This window comes from Cotesia typhae, unplaced genomic scaffold (genome assembly GCF_013202065.1).
Source record: "Cotesia typhae breed Kobodo isofemale line unplaced genomic scaffold, CoteBio_Ctyphae contig_22, whole genome shotgun sequence".
NCBI classification, from domain to species: Eukaryota; Metazoa; Arthropoda; class Insecta; order Hymenoptera; family Braconidae; genus Cotesia; species Cotesia typhae.
The window spans coordinates 166,675-182,967 of record NW_027423728.1 but is presented as its reverse complement, the minus strand read 5'-3'; the positions used below and the strand labels follow the sequence as shown (position 1 = coordinate 182,967).

Genomic DNA, 16,293 nt, shown 5'->3' with positions numbered 1-16,293 from the left:
CAGAGAAATTTTTCCATATGGGAAGACACAAGTTTTTTTAAACTGAACGACTGATTGAAGTAACTGCAAGCAGAGGACTGAAATTTGGAGGCAAGTAAGTATAACCCCCCACCAACGATCCCCTCCCAACGACGACAACGCCAAAAACAGGTTTAAACTTGTCGGATGACGTTAAAAAACATGATGTAATCGAGAGAGTAGGGGGGTTAAAAAAAACGTTAAAATTAAAAAAATCACATATCGATAAAACAGAACACAATTCGGTATAATACCGACAATTGATACTCGCAGTCGATAACATAGATCACTAGTAGACATCGGACTGGCGATAAAACTAACCACAAATCGATGAACAGATTTCAATACCTACATTTCATACCACCAGAGCCGCGTAAGTATCGAACGTTCTCGCATATACTTACACTTAACGTCATTTGAATATATACAAAATTCATCATCACATCAAATAAGTGCATATCACATCAACATCACAGCTGATACACGCTATCAGCTCTGCTGTTGGGGTGGTAGCATTTTGACCTCAAACAATCGATGATAATCTCCAAACAGTCGGTGAAATCGATGATAATCCCCCCCCCAATAGTCGGTAAATATCGATCACCAAATCGATGACAACACCCCAACCATCGGTAAAAAAAGAGCACAAAACCCACCTTGGAGATAACAGAAACCCTACTCAATATCCGTCGATAAGGTAGCAACCTAATGTTGGTAATGCATAACAGTAGTTAGGGGCACGGAGGGCGAGACACAACAAACCCCCACTCCTCGGCCACTGACGCCAGACCTTTTCCGCTCCCCGCGGTGAGGGCTTTCTCCGTGTGAAGGAATTCCCTTGGTAAATTTTGGACCTGAAGTTTTTCCTGTAAGTGGCTAGAGGTTTTACAATATGGGGTGATAAAGACGAATGTCATAAATTAGTAATGGCATGGGGTTAAAGGGAAAAAGATGTAGGATTTTCTATTTATTTTTGAAGATCTGATGAGATTTTTTTTAAAATTGGTCGCAGCAGGGGGTGTGAGGAGGGGGTTTTGTAGAAGTGTGTTGTTATATAAACCTCGGGGACGAGGATCAGCAGAAGTCATACTAGAAAATTGTATCCATAGTATTACGTGGCTACATTAAGAATCTTATTGTTTACTGTGTTCGATTTAATATGTGGATTAATACTTTTTTCATGTATATGTATAAATGGAATATGATGATTACATATTTATATAATGAAATTGTATTTCCTATACACCCATGTCGAGCATATGTTTATCACTCTCAATGTAAAAATTTTTACATAAAAAATATCAATACTGTGGAGCGCATTGTAGGGAAATGAAAAATATTGTAAGAACTTATCATTTCTATAATATGCGAAAGAAATATGGAGATTGTAATTTATGATATTTAATTGAGTGTGAGATTCAATCACGAACAATGTATACTGAAAAATTTAATATTGTTAGCGATGATAACCATACTCGTTGGATTAACTATTTGTTGCAAGAGCAGCAAAATTATAATTTAGATAGTTATAATTTAGGATCTACTGATTTTATAGATTTAGATTTTAACAATAAAATTATATCTGATGAAAGATATATAATTAAATAATAAACAACAAGTATATAATATTTTCTTTTATTTACCAATTTTCTTCACACTCACATTCATACTTATAAAAACAGGTTTTTTCATCTATAATTAGTAATAAACGTAATGCTGATGATAATAATATCACTCAAAACAATAATGAAAATAGTAATAATAATAGTAATGATAATGATAATATTAGAGATAAAAATATTGGGTCCATATTAATCGGCGATGTCTTGTCCTTCGTCGGTGTTATAATACATGCTGTAGCGTTGAGACAGCTGATTGTCAACTTTGTGTACTATTTTTTGAACAAGTTCTTCATGGTGGTGTAGCAGGTCCGAGAAAAATGTAAACCCAAGATCTCCAAGATTACTGTGAATTGAAGGAGTCCTCTCGTTATATTTGAATAAATCTAGAAAATGTTTTTCAAAATATTTTAATATTGTATTTGTATTTGGTGTTTCTCTGGTCTTGGGTACAAGATTTTTCAGAATATATCTTGATATATTTTCTTCTATGGTGTTTATGTAGTCCCTAATAGGAAGTTGCTCAAGATGGTCGAGCCAATGGTTGATACTTTGATTGATGCACTTTAATGTGTTTGTTGTTTGGGCTAGTAAGAAAATGCGTGTATCTTGATGAGTTAATATAATAAAACGCTGTTGTTGAAATTCGGAAAAGGCAATTCTCAGGTCTTCGCACTGAATAGAACAGAACTTTCGATAAAAGTTGGTGTTTAATTCTTCATGAAAATAGTTTGAAAATGTATCACATGAAGAGTACGATTTCTTCCATTCGTTTAAATTTAATTGAATTAGGCTTCTTGAATGAGTAGCTATTATTTGAACCACAGAATAAAAATTATTTTCACTATACTTTAAGCCACAACACACCTGTTCGGTTTGTGACTTATTCAATGCTACTACTTTTGATAAATATACAAACTGGTGACTTTCCATTTTCAATACTTGCGTTAGGAGCTACAAGATGAAACTGACTACTAATTGTAACAAAATAGTTCTAATAACTTTAAAAAGGGAAGGGGTATGTATTCTATAGCTATCTATTATTTATAGCATTTTAACAAGGAGAGGGGGATATTCTAAACCAATTACCATACAGTATATTATTATATAATGATAGAGGGGGAATATAACTAAAAGAGGAAAAACGCTATTAACGATTGAAAAGTTTTTAATTTTGTTTAGGCTTTTAGTCGCATTCTTTGGTGTAATCTGAAAATGTCCTTCCAAGTTTATAATTTAAAACCATTACGTTGTAAAACCCTACAAGATGAGCTAACTGAGTGTAGACGCCGGATAATCACGCGGAGGATAAAAATAAATACAACAGTTTACAAGTTTTCCATTTCGAAAATTCATGTTCAAAAATCCTTGAGTGAGAAAAATCGTTGTAAGTTATGTAAATCAGATAAGCCTGGAGTACACAAAAACTGGTAGTTTTTAGCTTTAATAAATGACGAAACGAGTTATTTTGAAAATTCTATTAAAATCCCACAATTATGTGTACCAGCAGGACTAGAAGAAAGCTATTATCAGCAGGAATCTTGGAAAGTGAAACAAGACCCCCCATCACTCCATAGTTTAGCATGTGCTTTTATCTTAACCCACTGTGAGAAATTACCAAAAACCATAGATTTGAAATATCTTACTTTTCTGATGCAGTTCAACCCCACTACAAAAATTGTTGAGATGAAAAACTCTCCTTCCCTAGACTTTGGGATAGTTGAACATCCGATGACAGTAAAGGATGTATGGAAAGATAATTTCTGGGGGACAGGAATTCATTATTTTCCATATTATCCTCCTACACTATACCATGGTGAGGGAAAAATACCATGTGATGACCAAAACTAAGATGGTGGGGAGAGGGGAAGGGCTGCTTACAAAAGCTTTACTATTTTTGGGAAAGGACATTATTCTCAAGCTTCCTCTACAGCAAACAAGTCTTTTTGAGTTTTCTGCAGAGTTTCAAATTTAAAATAAAACATGGAAAACGGTTGGGAAGACGTTAGTGATGAGTGTTTTTTAAACGCGTATGATACGTTTGTGCGCAAAGCAATTGATAATAATAATAAGTATGCTGATTTTGATTGTTGCGTAAGTGATAGCCAAATTATGGCTGGTATGGATAAATGGGCACATAGAATCCTCGAGGGTCCCTTGGTTGCGTCCAGCCAAGTATGTCAGGGAGAGAAGTCTTTCACTGATGCTTTATCGTTAGCAGACGAACTTATCAAAGAAGACACAACACACTCTATACCAAAGAGTTTAGAGGAATATTTAAAGGAGGCCGCCGCAACAATAGTCTCCGAAGTCAATGTCAACTATTCAGATGAGCAGAAAATTGACACAGCACCTTTTATCACTGCATATGATCAGCCAGGTAAATATCCAAATTTCTATTATTTTTAAATTAATATTAATTTGATTCTTTAATTACTATTAATTTGATTTTCAGGACAAAGTGGCTTGCATGATTTCATCATAGAAAAATCTACAGAGTTGATCTATGGTCTTTTAGAGTCCTTTTTTATTAAAGGAGTCAGTATGTATAATATTTTATGCTGTTTTCCTATTAGACTATATATATATATATATATATATATATATATATATATATATATATATATATATATATATATATATATATATACATTCATACAATATAACGCGGCTTATCCGGACGATAGCATCTCTAATTCTCTATGGATCCGTTTCAAACTCAACATACTTTATTTTTAGACGATGACCAAGGCCAAGTTCATAGATGAGCTTAATCGGTGGAGTAGTTTAGAAATGACAGAGTTTCAAAATTTTCATAATCCTAAAAATTCATTTTTGGCAGATTCTTTCGCGCATAACTTTTGAATGAAATAACTTATCGAATTTTTCTAGATTTCATTTTAAAGCCCATTGAACAAGCTTTGATTTTCATGTCATTTTAATTACCTAAGCTTAAAATAACCTATTCGTCTGTAGGTTTTTAATGAAATTTTTAGTAGATTTCATAGAAATCTAACTATTGGATTTGTCCTCATTACGCAACTTTTAGAAAATTTCGCTATTTCCTGACTCAGTTCGTCAAGCTGGTTCAGAAAATGCCATTAGTTTAAAAGTTTATATATGGGTCATTCCATGCCAAATCGACAAATTTATTACCTGACCTCTTTCGATTTCGCTAAAAATTTTCTATCTTTTTCTACCCCCCGAAAGACATTTTTCAGAATTTTTAAAAATTTTTTTTCCAAACTCAAAAAAAGTTACGAATTTTCGAAAAAAACCGCTCTTTTTTTTTTAAAATGCTAGAACTTTTTCAAAAATTGACCGTTTGGGAACTTTTTTTATTCAAAATTTTTGTTTTTAAATGTAGTTTTTGAAAAAAAATATGAAAAAATTTTCAGAATCCCAGATATATGAAATATTTTAGTTTTTTTGAAAAAACCGTGATTTTCTCAAAGTTGGACCATTTTTTTTTTTTTTTTTTTTTCTAAAAAAACTTCAACTAATTCCGCAGTGATCCCCGCATATTTCAGGATGTGATCGCTATTGCTTCTAATTTTTTTTCTTTTTTAAAAAAAAAGTTTTTTTACAATTTAGTTTATTTTTTTAACTTTTCGGCCAAATTTTTTTAGCTTACTCGTGAAACTTCAGAAGTTAAAAATAATGTATCTTTCGAAAATTTTAAGTCGTTATCTTCCAAAATTTTTTTTTTTTTAAATTCATACTTCCAACCTCATATTTCTACATAAATAAAAATCACTTTTATTACTTGTCCTGAAATCAACACGGAAAAAAAGTGATACAAATTTTACGTCAGGTGATGCTATATTCGGTTCACTACTATAGAAAATGCTGTATCATAGTATAGTAAAGTATAGGACATAATACATTAGATACAAAATTAGCGTCTACAGTGATACAAATTTTACATCACCTTTTTATCCGTGAATGTATTTCATATAAAACATTTTCTTCTGACCAGGTTCTAATATTTATTGATTTATTTATTCATTAATTAGTTTATTTATTTACAATAACATCTATTCTTTATGATAACATCTATTTCCTTATTTCTTTTTACTTAATGATTGTCTTCTTTTTTCACTGTGCTATGAGTTAAAGACTGATCCGAAAAAGAAAATGACTTAACTTCCACTATACCATCTTCCAACGGCGAAATTTTATGTATTTTCTGTGTTGTTGGGATGGTTTTGGCATTTTTAAAACGATCTTCTAGTTTGTCTTTCATCAGATTGTAGGCGTCAACTGTTGAGAATCGCACATTTATATTTGTCAAATTTTTTGACACCCATTCAAAAAATTGTACAGGTGTTAATATTTGCTCATCAGGTGGTAATTGCAGACTTGCTCTCGAGGCCCTCATTTTAACCGTCCCACCGACTCCGTCACAAGGACCTTTGCCGTGAGCCGTTGCAAAAAAATTCCATTCAACTGGTACACCAAAATCTTCACGATAATGGGATAAATTACTAAAATGCTTATAATTTTTATACTATTGCGGTGCACCATCCGAAAAAAAAATACTTTGGAGACTGTGGGCGAAAGAGATTTGATAAAGTCGAAAATAATTCCAGAATAAACATGGACAGCAATAGAATCATGGTTTAAGCAGTCTGAAATTATAACCATACTCTGATGAGTTAATTGATTATTAACCTTATAATAAATAACGACTGTGTAAACTGTTGCTTGATCGTTATTCCAATGGAATCCCGGTGCAGCATTGAACAATAAACGCATAATTTTCAGCAAAATCAACAATTACTATGAATTCGTTATCGGTTATCGATTCTTTTAGCGCTCTTAGATATGCCGATTGTTCTTTTGCAATGAAATTATGTGGTAATAGACCAAGAAGCTTATCACAAAAATCATCAACAAAATCCGAAGCATTTTTCAGCGTTGTTTCAAGAGTTACTTTTGGGGTAGACACCCATTGTTTGTAACGAATTTCATCGATTGCATGATTATCCATTTCTATGAAAATTAATTGTTTTATGTTGTCAATACCTGGACAATTTAGACATGTATTGAAATAGCACTCAGTCTTGGGATTGTCACAGATAATAGCATTCACACAGTCGCTGTAAGTTTTCAATGGCATATTTGAACCTTCTGTTAATCGACTTAATTTACCTCCTAAAATCATTAATTTGACATTCTGATGAATAGAACAAACGCAAACTGTATGAGTCCCCGAACCACCAGCTAAGATACAGTGTTTTGGACGTAAAGATGCAAATGACGAAAATCCGATCTTAATTCCGGGAAATCTTGATTGAAATATCTTATGTAACTCCTTCAAATTACAGAGTACTAAGCGTTTTTCAATTTGAATTTTCGTACCATCATCATTACGCAATGAAACAAAATCTTTTTCCCTGGCATAGGACTGCTCATTTCATCGTCATTATAAAAATTTATAACAGCTGATGACACTTCAACAGATAATCCATGCCCTGAAAAATTGAGTGATGATTAAAATTATATATAAATAGGTATAAATTGTTCAAACAAAAATTAGTTAGTAAGTCAATATCTCACCCATTTTCTTTTCAGGTATTGATAATATTCCTTTATCAGCTTCAAGATTTATTGCTAATCGCGCCATATACGTAGTTGTGCCCATTACTTCAACAATCTTCTCAATACTCCAACTTGACGGCATAAGAGTCAACATTTGTATACGTAAAGATTTGGTCGCATTGGTATCATGGAACTTTTCTCTTAATTTTTAATTATTTCAGCAGCATCTGTGTTGCTGCATTGAAAATCTACAGGATTTGGAATTCCTAATGCCTTTTTCAAACTATCAGCAACACGAGAAACTTTATTGTTTAAATACGTTTCATCATTTACTCTTCTAGCTAGCAATGGAGATTGGTTTAATAATAATAAAGCTTCATTTACGATCGGACGAGTTATTTCCAAACTGAGTTCAGATAACGACGAACTACTTTGCTGAATTTGTGATTCTCCAACACTTGTTGTTGGATCTAAAAAAAAATAATCAATAGAAAATACAAAGAACAATGATAGTTGAACATCGAAACATAAAAGCTTCAAAAATACCTGTCAGGTTATTGCCTCCGGAATTATCAACTTCTATAGATCCGGTAAGAATATTTTCATCATTCTCAGAACGCTCATCGGGTTCATTGTCATCACTTTCATCAGAAAGACTTTCAGCGTAATGATGAAGTAATTTTTTATAGCATGAACTGCATATTCGATCAACAGTTGACAAATTGAATCGATTAGCTAAATTTTGTGGTACATTACGCAAAGATGATGTTTTCCGATGGTTCTCCAAATTATGTGGATTACAACATCGATCGCGAAACTTTGGCATTGTAATCACTTGTAAACAAAAATTCGATAAAAAGAACTCTCCGTCAAACTGTGTAAATTTATTTAATAATGTTATATCTTTGTGACACTTTGAACACATCAACGATACGATTATTCTTTTAACATAACCTTCATTTTAACAGAATAAAGTAGAGATGATCTCTTTTTTACCGATAGACGACAGTTTAAAGAATATCGGCTGAGGATATTTTTCTGCACACTTCCCCTGATAGCCACACTTGCTCAGCAAATGTTTTCTGAGCAATAATTTCGATCAACCTTACGGTAAATTTACAGTAATTTTTGCTCTTCCAACATTTGACGGAAATTTGCTTACAATTTGTACTGCAAATTAACGTCCATCTACAGACGTATTTTGACGACAATTTTCCGGAAAGACTTGAAGTGCAAATTATTGATATCAAGTTGAAGACATATTTCAATGACAGATTGTCATAAATTTAACCTCAAAAGTTTCAGAGAAAGTTTATTCCATTAACTTTCAGGTAATTTGAGCTACAATTTTCTATCAAAATAGTTATTAAGTTTAATAAAATTTTAAGTCCAAAGTTAACTGAAAATGTAGAACTTTAAAATAATACTGATACAAAGAAATTTATATTATATTAAATTACTCTTAAAATATATTGTCTTATCTATTTAAATTAAAAATTTATATTAAATTAAAAACAAAAATGTTTTTGTGAATTATTTAAAAGAATTAATTCAGATATTAGTAATTATTTTATTCATTTATTTATTATAAAAAAACTGGAAACCATAGATCATTTGAAAATTTATACTTAAAATGAAATTTCGGATTAAAAAAAGCTTACCAAATAAATAATTGAGTTTGGTAGAAAAAAATTTGTTTTTGAGATAAATTATTTTTATTCACTTAAAGAACAGTAAAAATGAAAGTAATTTTAAAATACATAAGGAAAAAATATTCATATGAAATGCCCAAAATTATTTTTTATTTTAATTAATAGTTTTTAGACTCTGTAATATTAACAATTTACTCCAATTAAATAATCGTTACACACATGTTTGGTATAATTATCATAGATATAATTATGAAATTTTGCTTCGCTGAATGTAGCCTCAGAATATGTAGGTGAAACTTTTGCCAGTGAGATGAAACCAGAACAGGAACTGATGATGCCCAGTGAAACTCCAATTCATCACATGATATCCGGAAAAATAAATGACAGAGTTGAAAAATCCAACGACGTTGCAATAAAAGCTATTGATAATTACTGAAAATATCATACAAGTTAATACAGTTACTTCATTATAGCTATTGAAATTTTAAAGTAAATATGTGAATAATAATAATAATAATAATAATAATAATAATAATAATAATAATCAATCAATCAATTTCTTTGCATTAGATAATAAAATATATTGGTATTAAGGGTTAAAATAATATTATTGTCAAAATCCTCCCACTAAAACATATTGCTAAGTAATTGAGCTTATTACATTACAACAGCTACAAATGCATTATTTAATTGTTCATCGTTAATGCTTTCATCAGTGAAAGGCTTTTCTACCCACAATGGCATTCTATAGCATTTACTTCTTACAATATTATATGGTATTATTTCTACTTCGTCATACAATGTACATAAAAAAACCTGGAAATTTATTGAAGGCTGATTTAAAATATTGTACAAAGAATTTAAATTTTTAAAGTAACGAACTGCAAAAAAATATTGATTTTCGTAAAATATTATGTTTTTAATAATCCCGATTTTATCTTTATTTGTAATAAAAGTATTATTTTGATTTTTATAGAAAAAGAAATGTTGGAGTTTGCAAGTTAGCATATTGAGTTGAATTATTTACCATTGGACTTAAAATTGGACCATCATCATGTTTTCCATATGCTTTAAATAATTTAGAAGTATCATTATTATTACTATTGATAAACGATTGTTCCTTAATTCTTTTATGAATCTGCTTTAATGGTTGATCAGGTTTTCTAACATATCCTCTAATTGTGGGCATGCAATTTTCATAGGGAAATGCTGAAATTGAATCTAAGGAACCGTACTGGTGATAATCAGATACAAGATGTAAGAGCCCATGTATATTATAAGTGAGAAAGTCTAATCCGTACATTTTATCGGCATGGTTTACAAAAGATTTGAGCGCTTCATCAGCAAAGTCTAAATTTCCAGGTAAGCATGAATCATTAAGTAGTACACGCATAGATGCATGCAGTAGTAAAAATGATTGTATAGATCAGAACTGATTACGCCTCTGAAAACTACAACGAATGTAAACAAAAGTAACTGGCGAAACTCTGTTGCTTTGAATTTTGAATAATTATCTATCTCTTGCGGTTTTCTTGCGAATTCACGGGGACAGTAAGAATTTAAAGTTATTAATCTATTTGACACAATGTTGACTTTGAATTTCGGTAATTTTTTAGTTATAGATGTTCCCAATAATATTGACCCAATAATTTTTTTCATAACACCCAAACATACAAGATGCATATAATCAAACGGAACTTGATTAACTAAATTAATTGGCAGATCGTGAATAGCCGATTTTCCCTTGTGATGATCAACATCTGATAACATTCTGTATTCTAAATCAGTTCTTAATTTATGATTAATTCCGACAAACCGATTGGATTTATGAAACGTAATACCTTCTACATGACATTTTGAACAGGGATATGTGGCAACATGTGAAGCATGGTTTAAAACATAAGCTCTAGCAGGGGCATCTGCAATAAAACACCGAAATTTAAGATAAATTAAATTACCGTTAAAAATAATACCGCCTTCTTCTTCAATAGATTTTACTTCTTGCACAAAATCCAAAAAAAAATCTGTAAAAGAATTAGGCTTCTTTACGCCTTCATAAATTCCAATAAGCTCGGGTTTATCGTGACTTAAATTTATTACGCGAATTTGAATGGGCCATAATTGAATATTTTTATTTAACTCTACGCCATCGGTATTAAAATCAATTATTAATTCACGGGGAATCGATTCTAAAGAAACAAGAGATAAAATTGATTTTAACGTTGATTCGAGTCCTAAGTGAAGATATTCTCCCGGAGGAATTATCTTTGTTTGTATTTTCTCTCGAGGGGTTTTTAATAATGATCGACAGTCTGTGGGTAAGAAGTTCAGTTGTGGGTGGGTATGTAGAATCTTCAACATCGTATTACTTTGAACTTGGTTCATTTTTGTATTGAAAAAACCTTTTGCTAAATTAGCTTTGAATGATTCTGCACTAAACACAGTTTCTGTAGGCTTGCAATAATTTGTAATGTCATTACTGGTATTATCCGAAGTACTATTTTTAAAACTATTATCATTTTGAAAAGCTACTGACGATTTTGCATGGTGATCTGACATCAAAGACGCCGTGGAATTTTCAGAAAATGATTTTACATCTGTACAGTCTACATGATAATTATTATTACAAGTATTGTTTAAAATTGAGTTTAATTGTTCGGTAGATGTTAAAAATTCAGTATATTTTTTAGTAGGAATAGATTCTATTGTATTATTGTCACTGCTACTAAAATCCCAGAATGATTGAAATTCCAAGGGTTCAAATCTATTATCATTGTCAATATCAATGTTGTTACTTTTTTGGTTATTGTTGGTACTTTCATCGAAGCTATTTTGAGTAAAATCACTTATTACAGAGTTAAATTGCGTAGTCGCTAAAAATTCTGGACTTTTTCTAGAGGAAATAGGTTGTGTTTGATCATTACCATTAATACTACAAGTGAAAAAAGATAGCGGATCTACAGACTCTACATTATTATTATTATCATTATTATTATTAGTATTATTGTCTAATTCATCAAAAAATACTTTCCTCAATTTTCTCCTGTGATTCATGGACAATAAATCCCATCGTTTCCTTGAACCTGGACGGAGTTCTGGTTTGTATACGGATAGATTCATCTTATCCTAAGTAAATAATGAAAATAATTTATAATTATTAAAAACTACTGCATTTAGTGAGCAGCGAACATAACCTTATAAAATTAAAAAATAAATATCAATAAACATAATTACCTGAGTTGTTAAATCTCCTCAAAATATCCACCTTGATATTGTGATTACTTTAACGATATCTATAATTTTCATAGGATATAATTAAATGATTGATAAAATTGATTACAAAATATGATATTACCTGTGTGTGTATATCATATCCTTGTAAACGCGCGTTGACATAAATATGGTATAGTGCGCACAGCATAAGAATCTCTTCTTTAACTTTACGGTGAGCATTTCTCAGAACTGAGCGTCTGCGCATATGTTAGATAATAAATTTTCGCTTTCGCTGATCTAACTATACATGACATTATTGTAAAAGCGACATTCTTTTCATCCTATCGCTACTGCTCCGACGCTCCGACCAATAACAATAATAGTATAGTAGAATAAAAAATTTGTCTTAGTTTATTCCGTTGATGCTCGCTAGACCGGTACTGTTTTATATTAAAATAGTAGAAATAAAACTTTTCAGTAACTAATATTTTACTTTAAATTATTTTATAGAATTTCGTACTTGTAAAAACTTGTAAAAGATTGTACTATATTATCTAACAGTTTAGTTCAACAATGAATCAGGAAAAAAAGGTGAGCTATTTTTACTGTTTCATGTAAGTTTGTAGTTATTGTTTCATTTTTTCTCGCAATTTATTGCTCTTGTTAGTGTTAATTTCTACGTGGTATTGATTATTGAGTAAATCATGGGATATTTATTATTTAAAAAAAAAATGCACATTTAAAAATTATAAAATCTATCTGTGCATATATTTTTTTAAATTCAATCTATTCATTAATAATTTATTTATGTTATTACAAATTTTATTTATGTCTTCTCAATTTACGTTGATTTATTATTTTAACACAATACAAATATTTTCAATTTTTAATGTTGCATTAATTATTAAAAATATTTTCAATTTTAAAGTTTGTATGTAAATGAATGGGATTAAATGATGTGTGAGTAATATGTATGTGTAGACACTAATGAGTGGTATGAAGAATGAAGTATTTAGTTTATTAATATTTTAATTAATATTAATATTAATATTTCAATTTATATTAATATTAATACTTCAATTTATATTAATATTAATATTTCAATTTATATTAATATTAATATTTCAAGTAAAAGACCTTTTTAATTTGCCCGTATTTTTTGTTCCTTATAATTAAAGTTTCATTATTAGCATTGTGATTATTTCTTCTTATGCTTGTAACTTTTATCTTTTTGAATTAAAAAATGTTGTACAGTAACATTTATTTATATACATAATCTTATCTGCTACAGGAAAACAACACTCATCATGTAAAACCAGCTTATTATTTTGGATGTGTAATGCAGTTCGACGAATAAAAATAATGCAATGCTGGTCAAAGCGAGTCATTGTTAATTTTTATTTGTTTAATTGTATTCAAAGGCAAGTATTTGAATCCAGGATTAAATGATTTTCATCATTCAAAATAAGGTAAAAGCTCTAGTATCGTCTCATGTACCGGTACCTGCTCATTCAATGTATTTGTATATCTATATTCACAAATATAGATATACAAATGCATGGAGTGATCAGGTACTGGTATATGAGCTGATACTGGGGCTTTTACCTTATATGTCATAAACGTCGATATATTCACAGTGGTAAAATAGTTTAATCCTGGTATTTAAAAACCGACTCTTGAATCAACAATTTTGTCCGTATTGAATAAATATGATAAAGGTCAGATTATTCACTTACGTACAAGTAAAACAAGCAACTAAATTTGTGGCTGAAATATTCCGAGTGACGTAGCTGTTCATTAAATTCAACAGTACATACGGTCAGAATTAATTTTTATTATACTGCTAAACGTATGTGTAAGAATAAATATATAATGTTTCTTACGCAAAAAATCATATCTATTTATGTTTATTGTTAATATTTTCTTATAGCCGCTGGTAAGTGTAGTATATTCAAACATGAGTCGGAGATCTTACGCTATTTTTTGTTTTACCTAATTTTATAGTTTCTTGCAATTAAATGCTAAATAACAAATATAAAACTGCAGAATTTATAATTCTCATTTCTTTATTTGTAATAGCATAAATATTTCTAGGAAATGAAAGTGACGATGCGTTGTCCAACCCAGCAACACCAAAAAGAAAAATAATTGTCTCCGCTTCTCCAAGATCTACTACTGCCGCTAAAACTATAATTTTATCGCGTTCTCCAAAAGCTAGTACTGCGCCAACGTCTACGGTTACTCCCACAGAAAAATTGAAACCCGTTGTGATCAATTCACAACCAATTCTACTAAATACTCAAGTAGCAACACAAATATTGGATTCATTAAAATTAATACAATATAATTTGGGAGTTTTTAATAACAGTCTAAAGTAAGTTAACAATTTTCTATATTCTTCTGTAATGCTTAATATCCTTTTTTATTTACAGAAAAATAAACGAAGAGCAAGCTAGTATATCTAAAAATTAACGTAAATAATCAATAATTTATTTACTTTTAACTCCGAAAACAGAACTAAATTTTATGATATTCTAATGATTTAAATTTTTATAGTTTGATAGAACAGAAAGTTGAAAGAAATGAAAGGCTTACAGCCTTTGTAACCACTGTGAAACCGTCTTTCTTACCATTTCGGACGTTTGAAGAAGTTGACGCTTACGACACATTCGATGACGAAAAACGCAATGAATTGGTAAGCATAATAAGCGCAAATCCAATAAGACCTTAAATAACTTCATTTATTTTTTTTTTTTTCAGAAATCCTGGATTAATAATTTTAAAAATGAAGTATCCATTAAAGAAACCGTCCGAAATATTTTAAAAGAAAATAGATTGTTTGCTGAGGATCTCATCGTCCATTATGTTTATAAAAAGGAGTCCAACGTCGGATCTAAAAAAGCAATTATCAAAAAACGAATTAATCATGATTTATATGGCAAGTTTAAAATTAATTTTCTAACTACTTCAATCAACTATAATTAAAAAATAAAAATTTTCTCTTATAAAAATTTTCAGAATTAAAAAATAAAATGTTAATTTCAGATTACATGGTATCAACATTCCCAGGGCAAGTGACACATCAAATTTGGTCCGCAATTTTGCAAGCGGCTCTGAAAGCGGCAGATGCTCGTGTGAGCCATCGAAAAAAAGTTGAAGCAACCCAAGACAAAACAAAAACTAAAAAAAGAAAAGCCGATGAAGAAGAAATTACTATACAAATGCATGGAGTCAATCTGATGATCAAAAAAATTTCAAATTATAAAAAATAATTATTTTGATAATTTATTTATATTTATTTTTTTATATTTATAAATGTTATGTTTATATAGATATAAATCATATTAATATAATGTTATTAGACATACAACTTAATAATTAAAAATTATAATATCATAATTAATTTTTTTTTATTTCAATTGCTCACCTAATATTATTTTTTTTGCTAAAAAAATTTTTTAATAATTTGTAGCTCTATCTGGCGGTGAAAATTAGTATTATAATTTTTTCAAAGATTTCTATAATATCGATCGTTCATTAGTAGGTAACGTGACATAATTCTCAATACTCGGTTATGTCCACTAAACTACCGCAAATTTACTGTAAGTTGAAGTCAAAACTTGTACATTAAGTCTTACAGTAAACTTACTGTCAAACTACGACCGTAGATGGACGTCAATTTGTAAGTCTAAATTTCCGTCAATTTTCCTTCAACATGGCTATCAGGGTCAATAGTGCAGTTGTGATTTTTTAGTACAAAAAAATTGAACAAATATGAAACAAAAACATAATTATCACTTAATTAAAAAAAAAAAAAAATTTGGAAGATAACGACTTAAAATTTTCGAAAGATACATTATTTTTCAACTTCTGAAGTTTCACGAGTAAGCTAAAAAAATTTGGCCGAAAAGTTAAAAAAAAATAAACTAAATTGTAAAAAACCTTTTTTTTAAACAGTAAAAAAAATTAGAAGCAATAGCGATCACATCCTGAAATATGCGGCGATCACTGCGGAATTAGTTGAAGTTTTTTTAGAAAAAAAAAAAAAAAAAAAAATGGTCCAACTTTGAGAAAATCACGGTTTTTTCAAAAAAACTAAAATATTTCATATATCTGGGATTCTGAAAATTTTTTCATATTTTTTTCAAAAACTACATTTAAAAACAAAAATTTTGAAAAAAAAAAGTTCCCAAACGGTCAATTTTTAAAAAAGTTCTAGCATTTTCAAAAAAAAAAAGAGCGGTTTT

At 29.8% G+C, this 16,293-nt stretch overlaps 2 protein-coding genes and 2 long non-coding RNA genes across 4 annotated transcripts; 2 read left to right on the top strand and 2 right to left on the bottom strand.

Moving 5' to 3' along the window:
- Positions 1-7,382: 7,382 nt before the first annotated feature.
- On the bottom strand, positions 7,383-10,136 carry LOC141524048 (uncharacterized). The gene is made up of 4 exons (XM_074237692.1): positions 9,861-10,136; positions 8,178-8,244; positions 7,728-8,135; positions 7,383-7,651 (listed from the first exon to the last, which is right to left on the bottom strand). Exons 1-4 carry the CDS (start codon positions 10,134-10,136, stop codon positions 7,383-7,385), a joined length of 1,020 nt encoding a protein of 339 aa, XP_074093793.1.
- LOC141523889 (uncharacterized) lies at positions 9,334-12,328 on the bottom strand. The gene is made up of 3 exons (XM_074237459.1): positions 12,189-12,328; positions 12,068-12,126; positions 9,334-11,959 (listed from the first exon to the last, which is right to left on the bottom strand). The coding sequence occupies exon 3, from the start codon at positions 11,951-11,953 to the stop codon at positions 10,184-10,186; it is 1,770 nt and encodes a 589-aa protein (XP_074093560.1). The 5' UTR covers positions 11,954-11,959; positions 12,068-12,126; positions 12,189-12,328; the 3' UTR covers positions 9,334-10,183.
- Positions 12,329-12,370: 42 nt separating this feature from the next.
- On the top strand, positions 12,371-13,677 carry LOC141523891 (uncharacterized). The gene is made up of 3 exons (XR_012478626.1): positions 12,371-12,483; positions 12,557-12,637; positions 13,338-13,677. It is a non-coding gene; the product is annotated as an uncharacterized LOC141523891 (long non-coding RNA).
- An 899-nt stretch (positions 13,678-14,576) lies between these two features.
- Positions 14,577-15,246, top strand: LOC141523890 (uncharacterized). Its single transcript, XR_012478625.1, has 3 exons — positions 14,577-14,741; positions 14,807-14,984; positions 15,092-15,246. It is a non-coding gene; the product is annotated as an uncharacterized LOC141523890 (long non-coding RNA).
- Positions 15,247-16,293: the final 1,047 nt, after the last annotated feature.